The sequence below is a fragment of the Prunus dulcis genome, chromosome 4 (assembly GCF_902201215.1).
Source record: "Prunus dulcis chromosome 4, ALMONDv2, whole genome shotgun sequence".
NCBI classification, from domain to species: domain Eukaryota; kingdom Viridiplantae; phylum Streptophyta; class Magnoliopsida; order Rosales; family Rosaceae; genus Prunus; species Prunus dulcis.
Window position 1 is genome coordinate 4,626,641 of NC_047653.1, and position 20,194 is coordinate 4,646,834.

General features: G+C 36.5%; 2 protein-coding genes across 7 annotated transcripts; one reads left to right on the forward strand and one right to left on the reverse strand.

The window, feature by feature from the left end:
• The first annotated feature begins 667 nt into the window (after positions 1-667).
• Positions 668-11,019, forward strand: LOC117625900 (ABC transporter C family member 12-like). The gene is made up of 28 exons (XM_034357489.1): positions 668-757; positions 1,144-1,631; positions 1,879-2,051; positions 2,158-2,197; positions 2,625-2,781; positions 2,926-3,040; positions 3,130-3,210; positions 3,367-3,391; positions 3,572-3,628; positions 4,037-4,102; positions 4,336-4,410; positions 4,579-4,686; positions 4,856-4,990; positions 5,521-5,627; positions 5,722-5,815; positions 6,024-6,191; positions 6,364-6,504; positions 6,729-6,929; positions 7,043-7,141; positions 7,235-7,387; positions 7,559-7,944; positions 8,081-8,261; positions 8,344-8,667; positions 8,759-9,515; positions 9,601-9,722; positions 9,839-10,084; positions 10,242-10,671; positions 10,766-11,019. The coding sequence occupies exons 2-28, from the start codon at positions 1,302-1,304 to the stop codon at positions 10,849-10,851; spliced, it is 4,857 nt and encodes a 1,618-aa protein (XP_034213380.1). The 5' UTR covers positions 668-757; positions 1,144-1,301; the 3' UTR covers positions 10,852-11,019.
• An 898-nt stretch (positions 11,020-11,917) lies between these two features.
• Positions 11,918-17,359, reverse strand: LOC117625068 (protein ALTERED PHOSPHATE STARVATION RESPONSE 1). 6 transcript variants are annotated; one of them, XM_034356640.1, is made up of 6 exons: positions 17,059-17,359; positions 15,192-16,447; positions 14,594-14,778; positions 13,904-14,127; positions 13,021-13,348; positions 11,918-12,763 (listed from the first exon to the last, which is right to left on the reverse strand). In XM_034356640.1, exons 2-6 carry the CDS (start codon positions 15,970-15,972, stop codon positions 12,317-12,319), a joined length of 1,965 nt encoding a protein of 654 aa, XP_034212531.1. In that variant the 5' UTR covers positions 15,973-16,447; positions 17,059-17,359; the 3' UTR covers positions 11,918-12,316. The 6 variants fall into 6 exon arrangements, with proteins under 6 accessions (XP_034212531.1, XP_034212532.1, XP_034212530.1 ...); XM_034356641.1 differs by lacking the exon at positions 17,059-17,359 and adding an exon at positions 16,830-17,023; XM_034356639.1 differs by lacking the exon at positions 17,059-17,359 and adding an exon at positions 16,772-17,023.
• Positions 17,360-20,194: the final 2,835 nt, after the last annotated feature.

Sequence of the window (20,194 nt, forward strand, 5' to 3'; positions counted from 1 at the left end):
CGAAAAGGAGGATTCGAATTTGGGTGGATTCACCTTCCCAACCAACTAATCTAACCATGTATGCATAAGTGGTTTAACTGAACAAACCTTTGGGTTCAGCTAAAATCAGCTCAAGATTTATTTGGATTTTAAAAAATAAGATTATTTTTCTGTTACATTAGATTAGAGGGAATTGCACCCTTGAGCCATTACTCTATCTTCCCGCGCGACTTGGACTAATCCTAAAATTTCCATGTATTTAAGATGACTACGCAAAACGTAATATTGTGAATTTAAAAAGACGAGTACAACGAATCATATTTTGAAGTCAGCACTTCTATTGCTTGAGTGCAAGATAACTTCTTGGGTCCACATAACAGAAGTCCTTCAGTTAACCCCCAATACCCAAGTGAGCCCAAAAAAAAAAAAAAAGTCTATTCATGCCGTGACTGCAACACTACATCATCATATTCATATAAAAGTAAGCTCTGTGAATTATATCAAATGAATAATATGTGGTTCCAAATATCTTGTGTATATTATACATTTATGGTATGGGGAAGCAGCCAAAATCAGAGAGGCGATACCTTGTTATGTTATTTTATTTAATTTATAATGCTCCCCATTATTAAAAAAAATTATCACTTCATTCATCTCATTTTCATGTCGTTTTCCAAATGAGGGTGGTCTTCGTAAGCCGTGACGTGTGCAATGCCCAATGAGTCTTCTTCATGTAGAACTGGAGCCGCAACACAAAACAATGACTCTCGTTTGAAAGGTGTCCCTCTCATCTCTCTCTCAGATTCTACTTGTTTTTTGTTCTTGTTTGAGGCTTTCACTTTTACTCTTGCTACTGTTTGTGTATATTTGGATGCTATGGACTATATGGAGTGTTGGGTTTGGACGTATGAGCATTGAAAAGACCAAGTTTTAACTACCTTCTCGTGCATTTTTCTGGGTTCTCTTTAGATGGTTCATATATAGCAGATACATGCAAGTCAAACTGTCATAAACTTCTAAATTTCATTTTATCTGCGACTGAACGAAAGGGTGATAGTTTTCTTCTTTTTCTTTTGTCACTTTCTCTTTGTTTATCCGTTCTGCATACAAAGTTTTGGCCTTTAATCTATTTATTCTTATAAGTTGGCCTTGTTCTTATTGCAGGAAGTGTTTTATGTGGGGAAGTTGAGACCTTGTTGTAGATCACTTAAGAAATTTTAGATTGGGTAAGAACAAAACTCAGTGATTGTATCAAGATGAGTTTGTGAGTTTATAATGTGCCTTCAGTAGAATCTCTGTGGGAGTGAAATTGAATACCAGACATGGGTTTTAAGCCTATAGACTGGTATTGTCAACCAGAAGCTAATGGGGTGTGGGCCAAAGCAGTCAGTGCTTTTGGCTCATATACACCTTGTGCAATTGACTCCCTAGTCATCTGCATTTCTCACTTAGTTCTTTTGTGCCTGTGCTGCTATCGAATATGGATGATCAAGAAGAATTGCCAATCCCGGAGGTTTCGATTAAGGTCAAATTACTATAATTACATATTGGCTTTGTTGGCTTGTTACTTCACTGCTGAGCCAATACTGAGGTTGCTGATGAAAATATCTATTTTTAACCTGAATAGAAAAACTTGCTTTGCTCCTTTTGAGGTGGACTCTCTCTCTCTCTCTCTCTCTCTATCTCTCTCTCTCTCTCTCTCTCTCTCTCTCTCTCTCTCTCTCTTATTTTTTTTGATGTTTTGTGCTACTTTTGATATGCCTTATTGATGAGAAATTTGTCTTTCAAAATGTAAGCAAGGAGGCACAAGATAGTCTGTAATTAAAAGCTTTCATTGTTGCTAATTATTATAACAACTCATTCTATTCTATAGCTTACCCATAAAGTAACCTCTTGCAGATGACTTCTTCAGTCATTGAGGCTCTTGCATGGTGCTCCATGCTAATTATGATTGGCTTGGAAACTAGGATATATATCCGGGAATTCCGGTGGTATGTAAGGTTTGGAGTCATTTATGTCTTGGTAGGAGATGCAGTGGTTCTGAATCTTGTTCTTTCAGTGACAGTCAGCAGGTTAGTTTTTCTCCCATTCACTTACTAGATACTTTATTTGCCATAAGTGTGATCTCATTACATAACAATTTTTGGTTTTGTTTTTGTTTTTATTTCACTCTTGCAGAGGTGCTCTGTACCTGTATATAAGCACTCTCTGTTGCCAGGTTTGTCCCAAGTGCCAAACTAATTATATTTTCTTGATTTTATTGCTCCTACAAAATTTGTTGGTTCAATAAACTCTCTATCCTTTTTCGCATCTTTGCCATCTCCCAATTATATAATTTTATGGTCTCCAAGTTAAGGCTGATAAGCCTTTTTGTCCAAATATTTGATGGCTGACAAGCCTCTAGACTAGCTAGGTCATTGCTAGACATTGTTGAGCAACCAATATCTCATTTATTTGCCCAAGACATTTTAATTTTCATTTTGCAGGTTATACTTATACCAAAGTTAGACGTCCAAGGCTATAGTTACAATATAATAATACATACATCAATCCTATGAGGAGATTTTATATCTTAGTTTGCTGTTTTCCAGTCATTCCGTATCATCTCGATTACATTTTGGTCTGTGGTTCTTGTTCTGATGTAGGTGTTGTTTGGAATTCTACTTCTTGTTTATATTCCTAATTTGGAACCTTATCCGGGTTACATTGCTCTGCAATCCGAGTCTCTTGATAACATTGAATATGAAGCACTACCTGGAGAAGAGCAAATTTGCCCAGAAAGACATGTTAATATATTTTCCAGTAAGTAATTCTTGAACTTAGAATAATTCATGCATAGTTTTATAACTTTGGTTTGGGTTCTTCAAGTTTTTTTTTATAAAATTAATGGTACGGTGGATATTTTATGTACTCAACTACATACTAATTTCATGTACATCTCTGTAGGAATATATTTTGGATGGATGACTCCACTCATGCAGCTAGGGTACAGAAAACCCATCACTGAAAAAGATGTTTGGAAGTTGGACACACGGGATCAGACTGAGACATTAATTAAAAAGTCCACTTCATGTTGCCTCCATTTCAGTTGCTTGTACATGATTTTGTGTGTCCACTGCACAACATGGATAACAGTTTTAAGTTTTTCAGGTTCCAGAAATGCTGGGTTATAGAATCTCAAAGGCCCAAACCATATCTTCTAAGAGCATTGAATTGTAGCCTTGGAAGAAGGTAATAGTTGAACTACCATTTTCATAGTTTGTTGCTTAAATTTTTGAATAAGTTCTCAGCAGTGAATTAGTTAGGTAGATATAACATCCTTTAATTCAAAAAAATCTAATTTTATTTTCATCATATATGAACTGATTTTGTTGAGATGTTATGTAGGTTCTGGTGGGGAGGCTTTTTCAAGGTAATGAACTTACCCAGTTTATAAAGTCCAAAGGCAAAATATTTGTTGAAAATAGTTTATCTGATGTAAAATTTTGTTTAATACATGTGCAAGTTTGCTTGTGGGTGCGAATTGTCAGACGCGATGTTGATTGTTTGATGACTCACAAGAAGTTTACTAATTACCTTGAACATCTTGTAGATTGGCAATGATCTTTCTCAGTTTGCGGGTCCGGTTTTATTGAATCATCTCTTGCAGGTCAGTTTCTTTCTTGCTAAAGCCTCATTAGTATTGGTAGAAGTTTCTACCAACTAAAGACTATTATATCAAAAGCTGTTCATGGAAATCGTCTTTGAGTCTATGAAGTTTCAACTTCTCATGCTTTTTAATTCCTTCAAGAATTTTTAAAATCTTATAGCTTGAGAAGTTTATATCCACACTATGAACTCCGAGTTTAACAATCAACCATTGTCTAATGTATGGTCCAAAGAATCAAGAAAATATAGAAGCAAGAACTGTATCCCGCCTGATTTCTGAGATTTCAAGTCAGTATTCGTAATGGTAATCAAGTATGACTGATTTAAGCAATTGAATGAACGTACTTTGCAAAGCATATTATTTGTGTTTCAGCATGAGAGTTTGTAATTGTCTTGTTATGGCATGCAGTCAATGCAACGAGGTGACCCAGCTTGGATTGGTTGCATATACGCCTTCTCAATTTTCACTGGTGTGGTATGGATTCTATCACGTGTTTTTTCCAGCAACGTGATTTGATCTTCGTTCCTGCATATGTTAAACATAATTACATCAAATATGTTTCTATGTGCATTATGAAAAGCTCAGCTAGAAGTTGCACCAGGAACTTCTGGTGACTGGTTGAAATGAAATTTATGGAAAATAACAACTGATAATATTGCAAAGATAGATTGTGAATCATATTGACAAGTTTATTCATCTTTGTCCAGTCACTTGGTGTGCTCTCTGAAGCTCAGTATTTCCAGAATGTTATGCGGGTCGGTTTTAGGCTGAGATCAACTCTGGTAAAGCTCTTCATCTATGTTAACAACCTAATGCTGTGATGTTTTTCTTTTCTTTTCTATAAATCTCATTCAACCTCCAATTCATTTTTGGTCAGTTTGAATTCCCAACTCAGTTTCCTGTTTTGTGATTCATGAAAAGTTGGTTGCTTTTATTTTCCTCGTTTGTAGGTGGCTGCTATATTTCGTAAATCTATAAGACTAACTCATGAGGGTCGTAAGAAGTTCCCAACTGGCAAGATAACAAACATGATGTCAACAGATGCTAATGCCCTTCAGGTATGCTCTAGAGATCAAGTAGATTGGGTATCATCATACATTAAGAGATACTACTATGTACAGTTTTATTGTTGTCTTGTTTTCCATTAAATGAAAATGCCATCTCTAATTCTTTGAAGTGCTGTCATTTGATTGAATTATAAATAATATGGTCTTTCTCATGATTTAGCAAATATGTCAACAACTTCACGGACTATGGTCAGCTCCTTTTCGTATCACTGTAGCCATGGTTCTTCTTTACCAGCAATTAGGTGTTGCATCACTTATTGGGTCAATGATGCTAATTCTCATGATCCCCATACAGGTCAGGACCCTTCTCTACTAAAAGTCTGTATATTGCCATTTTGCTTGGAAGGTTAAGCTTAGGCTATCATGTCCCTACTGAAAAGAAAAACCATTGACATTGCCCGCTTTCATGCATTTGCATTTATTTCCCTCTTAATCTTCTTTTTTTGGTCGAATTTTTCGTAGATATCTTTATCCTAGATTTGTGGATCCAGTGTTCTGAACTCAGAAAAGCTTAACAGTCTGGGTATTTCAGCTGCTAGAATGCTTTCTTCGCAATTTAGTACATCCAATATCACATCAAATTCCTTGTCATTAAGGTGGAACTTGTGGATGAACATATGGGTAGAAAGTTGTGAAAGGATTTGGTTGCACGATATTTTAAAGCAACATCATACATTCAGATTAGTGAATTTCATTTCCATCATTAGACTCCTTGCTTAGATTTAAGGTGCCCTAATAACATATCTTCTTCTGCTTTGATTTATTGATAAGGATTTTGGTTGTTCTGTCTAATGACTCATTTGTTATAAATTCTCTTGTGAAAAGACAATCGTGATCAGCAAAATGCGAAAACTGACAAAGGATGGACTACAGCAGACTGACAAGAGAGTTGGCCTCATGAATGAAATTTTGGCAGCCATGGACACTGTGAAGTATGATTTAATTCGATTACAGCTGCCAGTCATTTCTCGATAGAACACCACTGACAGTGATTGTTCTGACATTACTGAAAATAAAATGTTTCAGATGTTATGCCTGGGAGACAAGTTTCCAACAACGAGTTCAAATTATACGGAATGATGAACTATCAAGGTTCCGTAAAGCATATTTCCTATCTGCTGTAAGGCACAACACGTGATCCTGAAAATTACTTTCTACCTATTTTTCAAGACCAGTTTGTTAAATTTATAATTTGTGTAGATTTTTTTGTTTGCATATGGATAAGCAACTGTTCATTCCTTGATAGATTTGATATAAATAATATATGATAGCACATTTTCTCTGGACTACCTTGGAGTTTCTCTGACCAGTTGCCTCTATTTTTGCAGTTTAACAGTTTTATACTGAACAGCATCCCAGTTGTTGTGACACTAACATCATTTGGGATGTTCACTTTTCTTGGCGGTGATTTGACACCTGCAAGGGCATTCACATCGCTTTCTCTCTTTGCAGTGCTACGGTTTCCTTTAAACATGCTGCCTAACTTATTAAGTCAGGTAGCATTAGTTTCTTATCAGTTCACTTATCTGTCATCTTGCATTTGGCTCAACACCTTTACCTGTATTATCTCATCTACAACATGGAGATTATGTTTCATCCGTACTTAACGAAATTTTACCTAGTTGCTCCTTGTCTTTGTTAGTTTCTAACTCTGCTTTAATTTAACAGGTTGTAAATGCAAATGTATCCTTACAGCGTTTGGAGGAACTATTTTTAACTGAGGAGAGAATTCTAGTGCCAAACCAGCCTCTTGAACCAGGGCTTCCAGCCATCTCAATTAAGGATGGTTACTTTTCATGGGATTCAAAGGTCAATGCTTGACAATAATGACTTTTTATTTTAGAAATATATAGTTCATTCTTAGTTACATAGTCTTTTCATAGACCCACACAATGACACTTAAATTATGTGGAAATTTTGCAAGAAAGTAGTTACACAGAAATTCCAGGAACTTTTCCCATGTACTTGATGATGCTAGTTGCATGTTGAGTATCAAACATGCTGAACAACACCCCTCTCCTTTCTTTTTGCAGGCAGAGAAGCCCACCTTATCAAACATCAACTTAGATATACTAGTTGGAAGCTTAGTGGCAGTTGTTGGGGGCACTGGAGAAGGGAAGACGTCGCTTGTATCAGCCATGCTTGGAGAGCTGCCTCCCAGAGCAGATTCTGGTGTTGTAATCAGGGGGACTGTTGCTTATGTTCCCCAAGTTTCATGGATTTTCAATGCTACTGTGAGTCGAAGCATCTCTTCTTTGAATGCCTACAATGTTCAATCTTGGCTTTCTAGCCGATTCAAAGCCATCTTCCCTAGGTGCACTTTCTGAGTTTTCAAAGTTTCTTCTAGGTACGTGAAAATGTTTTATTTGGATCTAAATTCGAGCCAGCAAGATATTGGAAGGCTATTGATTTAACTGAGTTACAGCATGATCTAGACATACTTCCAGTAAGTGAATTTATGATGTTTTAGCTTTGAAATTGGTGATCATTACACTTTGTAAAGATTTCAGTTAGTTAACCACTACACTAAATGTTGCAGGGTCGAGATCTAACAGAGATTGGTGAAAGAGGGGTCAATATTAGTGGTGGCCAAAAGCAAAGAGTCTCAATGGCTAGGGCTGTATATTCTAATTCAGATGTTTACATATTTGACGACCCATTAAGTGCTCTAGATGCTCATGTTGCTAAACAGGTATAATCCTTTTCCGCAGGCCAGCCAAAGGGACCCTGTGCTCTCTTTTTCTAATTTATGTTTCCCATGCAGCTTAGATGTTCTATTCTTTTAGTTTCCAATTCTTATTAGCTCGCCCTCTTCAATCTCCAAGTGTGATCTCTCTGAAGCTTAATATGTTACCACCTCCAGGTTTTCAACCACTGTATCAAGGAAGAGTTGCAAGGGAAAACTAGGGTGCTGGTCACAAATCAGCTACATTTTCTTCCTCAAGTGGATCAAATTATTCTAGTCTGTGATGGTACGATTAAAGAGGTGGGAACCTTTAAGGAGCTGTCTAAAAGCAGTAAGCTGTTCCAGAAACTAATGGAAAATGCAGGGAAAATGGAAGAACATGTAGAAGAAAAAGAAGATAGCAAAAATGATTACCATGAAAGCTCAACACCTGCTTCCAATGGGGTGTTGAATGACTTGCCAAACAACGTAAGCTACGCAAAGAAAGGGAAAGGAGCAAAATCTGTACTCATTAAACAAGAGGAACGGGAAACAGGTGTTGTCAGTTGGAATATTTTACTGAGGTAATAAACTACGTTATTCTTTAAAGATTCACGCTTCAAATAAGTCTTGAATTTAATTCTCTTTTTGACAATAAATATTTCCAGGTCCATAATGAATAGATGCATTTGTATTGATTCTTTTTGTTCTTTTTGGCAGGTACAAAAATGCATTAGGAGGCCTATGGGTGGTCATGGTTCTATTTGCTTGTTATACATTAACAGAAGTTCTTCGAGTTTCTAGTAGCACATGGCTAAGTGTTTGGACAGCTAAAAGCACCTCAAAGAGTTATAAGCCTGGATTCTACATTCTTGTATATGGGATTCTGTCATTTGGCCAGGTGTGTCAAGAGTTGCCTCATAATTCTCCATTTCCACTTGTTCTTGATTTTGAAGACATTTATCCACATTTTCTTGATTCAGGTAACTGTGACACTGACCAACTCTTTTTGGTTAATCACTTCAAGTCTTCGGGCAGCCAGAAGATTGCATGATGCCCTGCTAAATGCTATACTAATAGCTCCAATGGTATTCTTCCACACTACTCCAACCGGACGGATAATCAATAGGTTTGCGAAAGATCTGGGCGATATAGATCGCATGGTGGCAAATGTTATGAACATGTTTCTGGGTCAAGTCTGGCAGCTCCTTTCAACTTTTGTGCTCATAGGCATTGTGAGCACAATATCCCTCTGGGCCATAATGCCACTTCTAATTTTGTTTTATGCAGCCTACCTCTTTTATCAGGTACGTTTGGTTGCAGACAATTTTCCTGTTGTGTATTTTTCCTGATATATTATTAGGCATAAAGATCTTATTTATCGTAAGCGTTTTACAGAGCACATCCCGTGAAGTGAAGCGCTTGGATTCGATTACCAGGTCTCCTGTTTATGCACAATTTGGAGAAGCATTAAATGGTTTATCGTCCATTCGTGCATACAAAGCATATGATCGGATGGCCAGCATCAGTGGGAGGTCCATGGATAATAATATCAGATTCACCCTTGTGAATATCAGTTCAAATCGCTGGCTCACTATAAGGTTAGAAACACTGGGAGGCGTGATGATTTGGTTGATAGCAACCTTTGCTGTCATGCAGAATGCAAGAGCAGAAGACCGAGTAGCATTTGCATCCACAATGGGTCTACTTCTCACTTATACTTTAAATATCACAAATTTGTTGAGTAGTGTTCTTAGACAAGCAAGCAGGGCTGAAAACAGTTTGAATGCTGTTGAGCGTGTTGGTTCATATATAGAGCTGCCTTCTGAAGCTCCAGCTGTAATTGAAAGCAACCGTCCCCAACATGGGTGGCCATCAGCAGGATCGATCGAGTTTGAGGACGTTGTCCTGCGCTATAGGCCGGGACTTCCACCAGTACTGCATGGATTATCTTTTACAGTTTCTGCAAGTGAGAAGCTGGGAATCGTTGGAAGAACTGGTGCGGGGAAATCTAGCATGATTAATGCATTGTTTCGGATAGTAGAAATAGAAAAAGGAAGAATCTTGATAGACAGTTGTGATGTTACTAAGTTTGGACTGACAGATTTGCGAAAAGTTCTTAGTATCATACCCCAGTCACCTGTTCTTTTTTCAGGTATGCACTTATTCAACCTATATGTATATTTTGTGAATCTTTCTAACTATGGCATGCATCATTCTAATTATTCTATCTTGTCTAGGAACGGTGCGGTTTAATCTTGATCCTTTCAATGAGCATAATGATGCTGACCTTTGGGAAGCTCTGGAGAGGGCACATCTGAAGGATGTCATTAGGAGGAATTCTTTGGGTCTGGATGCTGAGGTATAAGTATCTATCACGTTGGAGCTGTTTAAATTGAGAAATTGTAACAAATTGCTTTTAGCTTATTTCCTTGACAACTTTCTCATTAAGTTACGATTTGTCTTTATTGCATCAAGGTTTCTGAGGGAGGGGAGAACTTTAGTGTTGGACAGAGGCAACTAATAAGTCTTGCTAGAGCACTGCTGCGGAGATCAAAGATTCTTGTTCTTGATGAAGCAACTGCAGCTGTTGACGTTCGAACCGATGCTCTTATCCAGAAAACCATCCGTGAAGAATTCAAGTCATGCACCATGCTCATTATTGCTCATAGATTAAATACCATTATTGACTGTGATCAAATCCTTGTTCTCGATGCTGGTCAGGTATGCCCTCATTTTAATGCAAGGAGAAATTTTGTATGAGTCTCACGTACATTTTGGGAGAGGAAGGTTTTATATAACGGGATCATACAACAATTTTTACCTCTGATTTCAAGCCAAAAACTATCAACTCATAACTTTTAACCTCTCATTTTTTCAGGTCCTAGAACATGATTCCCCAGAAAAGCTACTATCGAATGAAGAGAGTGCCTTCTCCAAGATGGTCAAGAGTACAGGACCTGCTAATGCTCAGTATTTGTGTGGCCTGGTATTTGGAGGTAAACAGATTAAGGTCGTTAGGGACCGAACTGGGCCAGTGGTTGGCCAGAGCCATAGGAGTTGGTTGGCCTCTTCTCGCTGGGCTGCGGTTGCTCAATTTGCCTTAGCTGCTAGTCTCACTGCTTCACAGAAGGATCTTCAGAGATCTGATATTGAAGACAAGAACAATATCCTTATGAAAACAAAGGATGCAGTTATAACACTGCAGGGAGTTTTGGAAGGGAAGCATGATAAAGAGATAGACAACACACTGAATCAGCACCATATACCAAGACAAGGGTGGTGGTCAGCTTTCTTCAGAATAGTTGAAGGTAAACTAATTGCAGGGAAAGAAAACAGCAAACTTCAAATTTCACTCATCCTTTTGTCTATTTTTCTTATCAAATATGATTTTTTAAATTTCAGGTATGGCTGTGATGGGCAGGCTTGCTCACAACAGGCTTCACCCATTAGAAGATGATTTTGAAGACAAGGCCATAGATTGGAGTTGAATACGAAACAAGAGAACAAAGAACTGTTTGATACTCCGAATTTACTCACTGAAGGGGAGAGGAATTAACTGTAAAGGTGTTTGTCCAAATTGCAACACAATTATCATCTCTGCTTATAGCTGCAACTCACACAAGTCATGATTATCAACATTAATCTTATATTTTTTTTTTTATAAAAAAAAGTCATTTCTTTGGTGCCAAGCTATCGAACGAATCATTGTTGAGTTTCTCTTTTCTTTTCACTTGCAATTCGATTTCAGTCTACCCACTATTAATTGGAGTAAGAAACAACTTAAATAATGATCAATTTCACTCATCCTTCTTCAAAGCGTATAGCCGGACGGCCATACTGTCTAAAAATATGCGAATATTCAAATAGTATAGCCGGGCGGCTATACTAAGGGTAGATATTTCCGAATATTTAAATAGTAGAGCCGAACGGCTATACCGTGTGAATATTTTCCAATATTTAAATAGTATAGCCGGGCGGCCGTACTGTTTAAATATATTTTGGAATATTTAAATAGTATAGCCGCTCGGCTATACTTTGTAAATAATTTCAAATGTTTAAATAGTATAGCCGAACGGCTGTACCTTTTAAATATATTCCAATATTCAAATAGTATAGCCGAACGGCTGTACTCGTTAAATATATTTTGGAATATTTAAATAGTATAGCCTAATTGTAAATATTTTCGAATCTTTAAATGGTATAGCCGTACGGCTGTAATCTGTAAATATTTTCAAATATTTAAATAGTATAGCCGTCTGGCTATACGCTGGAAATATTTTCGACTATTTAAACAGTATAGCCACTCGGCTATACGCTCTAAATATTTTTTATTTTTTCGAATATACATCTTTTATTAATATTTGTAATTAAGAAATATCTTAACTTTATTTAATTACTTTAATTAGTAATTATATTTCAATTATTATTTATTTACTGAATAATTAGTATTTATATATTTAAATTAATTTCATAAATTACTCAATATATAGTAATTAATTATTTTATATTATTTTGTGCACTGTTTAATTCATACAAATTACTAAAAAAAAATCATTTCTTTGATGCCAAGTTATCGAATGAATCATCGTTGAGTTTCTCTTTTCTTTCACTTGCAATGAGATTTCAGTCTACCCACTATTTAATATCCTGCTGCTGGGAAATTATTATTCTTGAATATCTGTTTGGCTGCTTTTATTCAAATGCTCCCAGAAGACACAGCAATCAAGGACAGAACTTCATTCCGATGTGGTTTAGAAACGTCCTGTTACCCCGCCTCAAGTTCCTTGGGACAGAAATGGTTACAAGGGCAATATAACGGCATCTTTGAAAAGCAATTAAGATCCGCCAATCTAACAAAATCTTCAGCATTCTAATGTTAACATCTTCAACTACCCTGATAACTCAGGAAGATTCATATTTCATCTCCATATTTTCAAGGCAACAGCGTTAATTCTATGAGGTTGACAATGTACCGTCAGAATCATCGGCTGGTTTAATGAGGCCACAAACAGCCTCAATGGCTTCAACATAGAGACTAGAAAATGTCATTAACTCTTGGAATACATTGGGAAGGCTTCTTTTTAGGTTTTCCAGTGTCATGGACTTGCTAACCCGGACTGAGTTAAGAAATTTGGCCTTCTCACTGTCCACTTCCTTTTTTAAGTCTTCAGTTTTGTCTCGCTTAAGTGACAATGGATGCTTAGGGCCTAAACTGGAGTACTCATCTCCCTCGGTGACGCTCGCCTCCATCTTTTTCTCCATCTCAGCCAATGAATATAACTCCTTTTGCAGCCTTTTCTCAAGTTTTTCATATTTTTTCTGCACATTGTGCTCCTCTACTTGCTGCACGCGAATTGAGCAGATTGCTAATTGAAGGCTCTTAATGGCTTCTGCTGCCTCCTGTAAGCACAACAAAGCATAAAAAAATGTGTATCAAACCATGAGTCCAGTCAACGTAAAATGGTTGACTCCCAGCAATGAAATTCCATGACCAAACAAGTGATGTGAATGCAATGGCAGCATATGAAATTATACTTTCTGCTTTTAGTGACATCTATACAGAAGCTCATAGATTAGAGCATGAAGAATTTTCCTTTTAGGAATATTAATTGTCATGAAAATCAGTGAGAGCCAACAGAAGGTTATACCAGAAATACCTTATGTTGTAATTGTTCAAAGGCAAGATTCCATTGTTCACACATGCGACGAACAGAAGATGAGTAAAGACTCTTTCGATGGTCATCGACAAGACTGTCAGTAAGTTGGATCCACCTGGAAAGTGTTCTAACATACTCTTGTTGAGATTTTACGACTTCGCAGAACCAGTTGTACCAGCAAGAAACCTCAGTTTCTAGTTGAATTGCAGCTTGGCGGTGGTAGTTGGTACTCAAGTCCATCTTTATATCAGTAAGAATATTCAACTGCTGGGAAACAAAATGTTGAACTTGGTGACATTCATGCATCGTTCTCCACAAGTGCAAAAGCCTGCAAGAGAGTCATGCAAAAGCCTGAGGATACAAATACAGGAGGGCATGTTTCGCCACATTCCATTAAAAGCTCTGGAAGGCCGGTTGAGAATTCCATGTTTAAGGTAAGGCAAGGCAGCCTTATTATGAAGACAAATCCAGTGAGACTAAATCAAGGTTTTCTTAGAGTAAAGGAGTGCTTGTGGATAAAAAAAACTTATGGTTCCAGGTATTCGCTACTTGGTACCAACTAGAAAGATTACTAAACACCCCATTATACACAAAAATGTCAGATTGAAAAATTGTAGAGAAAGGTACTAATGATATTGAGTCTTAGATATAGAGCCATAAAATATCACCAGTCTCTGGTAACTACATTGAAGGCGATGGATGAGAAAGGGGAAAAATGGTATCCATCATCTTGAAGAACAAGTTTCAGTGAGTCACCAAAAGAAAAAATTTGCATTCTACTATCCCATATACTTTAAAACTAAGAGAATAGCATCCAAATTATTTTTTCTATAACAAGAAAAAAATTGTGGCTATTATACTACTTGATTAATGTCAACAATACCCGGAAATTAGTGTGACCAACTGAGGATACAGCTCATCATCTATGAGCTTCACTAAAGAAGAACAAGTGGTGCTGATTGAGTGCTGAAGACGTAAGATGTCAGACTCCAAACTCTCAACACTTAACCGAGTTTTCTCAGTCTTGGTCCAGTCATGGTTTTCATCCTCTTGTTTTTGCAGTAACTTGGATTTCCTCTCATGCTCTAATTTGGTAAACTCTTCCTCCTGCATAATAGAATGATTAAATTCATCAGAAACTCCGAGCAAGATGAGAGAGAGAGAGAGAGAGAATTAAAGGAAAATGTGACAAAGATAACCAAGTGTTGGAAAATGATGAGTCATCACCACCAGAAAATAGTTTTCTCAAAGATACCAGGCCAAAAAAACCACTACCTGTAGTCCAAGTCTGAACTGGTATAGTGTAGAAAGTTTAGGGCATGGCTGATGCAATATTTATTTTTTTGATTGGAAATGAAAAATTAACTGTAAACTTATAATCAGAAAAACAGTCAATATGTCATTACCTACATGGGATGGCACATCTTAAACACTACAGTTCAATTCAACACGCGCACACAAGATAGATTGCATTCATCTAGCATGATGTCATTTCAACTAATCAAAAAACACATTATGAACATTTACATATGCTGATTTTACTGAATACAATACGTTCAATTACTATTTTTACCTTAACTTCTTTGTAAAGTTTCTTTTCCTCGTCATATAATTTTTGAAGTGTAATGCAATGAGCTCCTGGCCTGCATGGTTCACTTGGACCACTAGACTCAACTGCATCTCTTGGAAACTGAAGTGACCTAGAAGACCAACTCCATGACAATGCACTAAGGACCTTTGTGGAATTACCCCTCTTCCCTGTAAATCATACAGCAAAACAATTATGCGGAGGAACTTAATAAGCAAAACATCCAGCAAATACAAGCACACAGACAGGAGAATGCATCAACACAGATAAGCTGCACAAACAAAGTCTTGTAGAGAACTAATACATCTGAAGGATATTAGGAGCCGATCTATCAGACAGGAAATAGTGCATAGCTTTTAAAAATATACCCTGTAGTATAATTCTTGATAGGGAGAATTTTGATTTGAATGCGATTTGTATTTTTTAGTTAGAAGTTTTATGAACTTCTTCCATCCTACTTGTACTTTCTCCAATTTTGTTATAAATTTTGTGTTTCTATCAAAAGAAAAATTATCAAGAAATATAAATGTAAAGGAGACAACATCTAAGAGAATCCAAATGCATAAATAGAACTAGTATTTACTTTTGCTTTCACTCGTACTGTGAGGCAGAGAAGTATTCCCTCTTTTGATGTCCATAAGAACAGCAATTTCCTTTAAACCATCTGATGGTTTGAGAAAATATTCATCTATCACCTTAGCTATACCCTCCAAGGTCTTCTTGCTTCTCCGTAGTACCATGGCCATGTCTGCAGTGTCCTTAGTATACAACTTCATCGTTGATGAATTATCCCCAACGGAATCTGCGAGCTGCAGTTTCTTAGGCGGAGAATTTACAACATTTGAAGCAGTTTCCTCTTCATGTTCGTCTTCCTCAAAATCTGTCTTAGTCTCTGCCCAGTTTTCCTCCTCAAGTGGTTCCACTGTTTCATTATGTTTCAGATGCTGTGGTGAAGAAGAGTCAAAAAGGTACCAAGATTCCCATGACGAGCTCGGGCCTGGAGGAGGTGGTGGAGTACTGATATCATCCTCTGTAATCTCTATGCTTTCCTCTAGACCAACTTCTTCTCTGTTATCCAATTTTCTCAAATCAGGGCTATAAGGAGGTGGTGGAGGAGGAGAAGGAGGCAAAGGGGGAGGAGGGGAAGCTGGCAATGCCAAGCCATATGGAGTATCAAGCTCTAATGTCTCGGACTCTGTAAATTGTTTAAGTGTTGCTCCAGTATTCCTCAATGCTCTTAAATAATCCAACTGGGCATCTGCAAATGCTCCTCTAAACCGAACCAACTGTTTCATTAGCTTCTTTCTCTCCTTGCAAACTCGCACCCTCTCTTCCTTATCAATCCTCGATGCAACACAACCCATTTTCCCAAATTTCCAACAACTTCTTCTGCCTAGTGACTGACAGATAGTAAGAAACAGAGACAATAGACTAAATGCAGGCTCAGTTTTGAGTACTGTTATACTAGAAAAACGAGTAAACTCATAATGCACATCCACTTTTCAGTTATCATTCAAGCCTAGAGAGTCAGATGATCATCATATTAAGAAATCCAATTTTGACAGCTTCCATTCCTAGTCACGGAAGAAAACCCCAACTTTTTCCAAATCTTTCATAAATCATAAGCCCTCATAAGCTGTAGAAGTAACAAGAAAAAAAAAACTTAAACAGGTACCTTTTCTCAGTGAACTTTCAAGCACAGATAAAATTCTCCTCGTCACCGTGAAGTCAAAGTTTTTACACTACATGCCCAAAGATCAAACCCACCACCTCACCTCCAAATCCTGAATCTGCTATCCTCACTCATTATGCATCCCCACTTCTAATGCTTCAAAGGCCCTAAAGAAGACAAAAATAGCATTAACTAAAGTAACCCACTTCAAAAATCTCAATATCCCACAGACAAATGGAGCTGGAGTGAATAGAAAAATAAAAAGATAAGGGTTTTACAGCAGAGTTCCAGAGATGTTTTTTTCCCTGGGAAGCAGTTCAGAGATGATTTTAAAAATGCTAACTTTCATAAATAAAAAAAATTAAACAATTAAAAATGGAAAGCAAAGACAAGATAACGAGGGGTCTGACATGGAAACTTTCAGAGACAGAGACACACAGAGATGAGAGAGAGAGAGAGAGAGAGAGAGAGAGAGAGAGAGAGAGCAGTACTTCGCTTTGCCCAGCGAAAAAGACCAAGCTAAACGACAAGCAGTGCTATGACTAGTACCAGGGATTTGGGTTTTCAAAACGTCAACACTGAAAGTAGAATCTTCTCCAAGCAAAAAGCTTCATGAGAGAGAATCCCACACAAATGTGTTGCCTTTTCCATGCTTTTCAAATGGAGACCATCAAAAAACATAGAGAGAGAAACGAAGAAAAAGCAAAGAGCCAAGCGAAGCATCCAAGGCCAAGAAGGCGCATTTTAGTACAACCGCATTATAATAATGCTTGCTTACCCAAGAAGCAATTCATACATGACAGCCATACGTCTCGGCTCTCCTCTCTTTGGCCACTCCGCTGCTTTCACTGTTGCAGAGATGTGCAAAGGGACTGAGAGAGTACAGTGGTTACCCTAGGCGCATCTTAGCATGGAGGGGCCCACATGGTTGGCGGGAAGTGGGGTGCGCATTTCAGCAAGCAGAGCAGGAGAGAAACTCAGAGATAAATGCGAGGTGGCTTGGTTGGCCACTGCAAAGTTCAAAAGGCAACTACAATTTTTCCAGTTTTATGCAGAGTGGCAATTTCACTGTTTTCTTTTTTGCTTTCCCATGTAAAAAGCGCTTTTCTGACCAATAATTTGGCCTCCGGGTCACAGTTCTGCAACTTCTGCTGTTGGCTTTTGCCAACTTTCTTCTTCTCCTAATTTTATAAGTTGCCTTAACCTATTAATGTAACTAGAGAAAAAGTGCACTAACTTTTTTTTTTCTTAGGTATTAAGAAACATTATCTAACTATGTTACTATGTTTTATGTGATGAATGAAAATAATATAATTAATATAATTGTTTACTTAATGATGTTATGAGATTCAAAAGAAATTCTTTGGTCCAGTAGTTAGACCACATCAGTTGTTCGTTCATTCTCACAACTAAGTTTAGCGAGGTCCTTTTATATTGTGGTCTCATCCGACTAGAACACCAATACAAAATAGCCCCGCTTGGTTGTGAGGATTGGTAGACGGCTGACGGGGCCTAGCGGCCGGATCAAAAAAATTCTCCACATAAGAGGGTCTTACATAGTTTTCAATATCTCATTTTCAGGGTAAAAAGAGAGATGAGAAAATTAGGGGAAAGAAAAAGGTTTTGAGTTTTGTACATACTTTATAAAAGCTTTCAAGTTGTTAATTGCTTTGTCTTTTCCTAAATAAACTAGATTTTTGCTTCACATAAGCAGAAAGTAACTCATTCTTTCAATACTTAGGAGCAAATAATCGTTGGGAGACAAATTGTTGGTGCAAGGAAACGTCCTGGATCATACACAATCTCACTTTTCTTAAAGAAGATTTCTTTATTGGAGAAAGCCCCCTATTTATTCCATTTACTCCTATACCAAACAGGAACTGATTTGGTTCAATACAACATCCATACAATCTGAATCTAACAAGAATGTTGCCGTAAATCAGAAATCATTGCCTATTTCATTCACCAATTCACCATATCCTTGCTTCCATTTTTATCATAGTTGCTTGCTTATGTTAATTAAGTGTTGGCCTATAAGCAAGGAAAAAAGTTAAATGAACATAAAAAATAAAAAAGGCCACCTTCACCCATTTTGTTCATAGATATATGATGAAAAATTGATGTTGTATCGATGAAGATAGAAGAACCACCACTAATGTTTTCTTTCCAAACGGACAGCATGACTTGAGAAAGTTTTTCTTTGGGCCTGAAACCCATGTACATATTTATATTTAGCCCATATACACCATCACATGTTGGACCAGTTATGCGGTTTAAAGTCATTCTATAGTGAGGTTCTTATATATGACTCTTAGGTGAGGTCCTATATCTTAATCGTTGAATCATGCAAACCAATTTAATTCAACGGCTAAACAATTTGATCCAACGATTAAAAAATAGAACCTCACCTAAGGGTCATATATAAGGCCCTCACTATAGAATTCTTAATGCGGTTTATACAAAGAAGAAAGCCTGCTAATTTAGATCCATATACACCTTATATAAGTTAATTACTAAACTTAAACTAGCACCAAGCTGCATGATTAAATTCTGAATAGTTAATCTTGTTATTGTACCAATTTGAGTTTGAACTTGTGGTAATTGTCTCCACTTGTTTCAAGGAAGTCTCGCTCCACTCACATGAATATAAAATATATATATATATATATATATATATATATATATATACACGATGAATTTGATATATAATTATAGTTTACCCATTTGAGTGTGTATTTTTTGTTGTAAATGTGTTATCTGATCCGTCTGTAAAACTATCTTCTGTGGTATCCTTTGCTTATTAGCTTTTGAACTTACACAACTAGGTTATGCATGCGTGCTGACGGCTGAGTTAATGTTCTTATTTAATTGGTTTTTAATATTAATTTTTTCTATGTTGTCATTATGTTCTTTTATTAAATGACACATGCATAAATAAAGGTCATCTGAACGTCTCTCCCACGCTGTGCAAAACTTGCAATATAGAAAGATTTTCATGTGTTCCAATAAAGCTTTTCATATTGCTTTGAATTTTGAACCAAGCCCACAGGGTAAAATACTTCACATGTACGTTTATGTGCAATCCCTAATTTTTTAAATACTATTTTAAATGGTTTACTTAATTTGGAATTTTAATTATAATTTTATCATTGTCCTAGGAGAATCTATATGTGGAAAAAGAATTAGGTTACAATAACATTTACTAAAACCCTAGTTGACAGACTTCAATGTCATGGAAAAAAATTATGAATTACTTTAGAAAAATAAATGAGCTTTACTTGTTTTTAATTAAATAAAATATATGGACTAGTACTCCAGCGGTGGTCCTACATTTTGGAGGTCCTAGGCGAACATCCTAAATGGCGCCTTTTAGTTTTACATATATATTTATGTGTTTTTTTTTTTTTTTGGTATGTTAAAAAAAATAATACATGAACTCAAGTTCACAAGTGTAACATAATTGCATATTTTTAGTTTATAGGTCTTATATATGTTTCATTTCTTATTTGTTAAGTTTTAGTACCCACATACAAATATTTGTACATACTAAATATAGGCTTGACAAAAAAAAAAAAAAAAAAAAAAACTAAACATAGTAGTATGTAACTTTAAGACTATATATATATATATTTGGCAAATATGCTTGATTTAATATAACAAAAAGGTGCATATGTGTGCTTGTTATATCCATATGTACTATGTACATATATGGTAAATGTAGGAAGTATTATACTATTTCATTTTATATTTATGTATGTATTTTTAAAATTATAAACTATCTTCAATTAAACTTTTAATTATAAAATCATTTTATACATGAAACACCACATATAATGTGCGTATATTAATTGGAGCTTTAACAATTGTAGTATTTCAACCTGAAAATTGTAGTATTACAATTGTCTAGAGCATGA

What these genes read in the sequence shown, in the direction of transcription:
- LOC117625900 (XM_034357489.1), top strand. Translation starts at nt 1,302, where the DNA reads ATGGGTTTTAAGCCTATAGACTGGTATTGTCAACCAGAAGCTAATGGG. An exon ending in GTCACCTGTTCTTTTTTCAG is followed by an intron (nt 9,516 to 9,600) that starts GTATGCACTTAT and finishes TATCTTGTCTAG; the next exon opens with GAACGGTGCGGTTTAATCTT. An exon ending in TTTCTTCAGAATAGTTGAAG is followed by an intron (nt 10,672 to 10,765) that starts GTAAACTAATTG and finishes TTTAAATTTCAG; the next exon opens with GTATGGCTGTGATGGGCAGG.
- LOC117625068 (XM_034356640.1), bottom strand. Translation starts at nt 15,972, where the DNA reads ATGGGTTGTGTTGCATCGAGGATTGATAAGGAAGAGAGGGTGCGAGTT. An exon ending in CAGTACGAGTGAAAGCAAAA is followed by an intron (nt 14,779 to 15,191) that starts GTAAATACTAGT and finishes TATGATTTACAG; the next exon opens with GGAAGAGGGGTAATTCCACA. An exon ending in TTGGTCACACTAATTTCCGG is followed by an intron (nt 13,349 to 13,903) that starts GTATTGTTGACA and finishes ACTCTCTTGCAG; the next exon opens with GCTTTTGCACTTGTGGAGAA.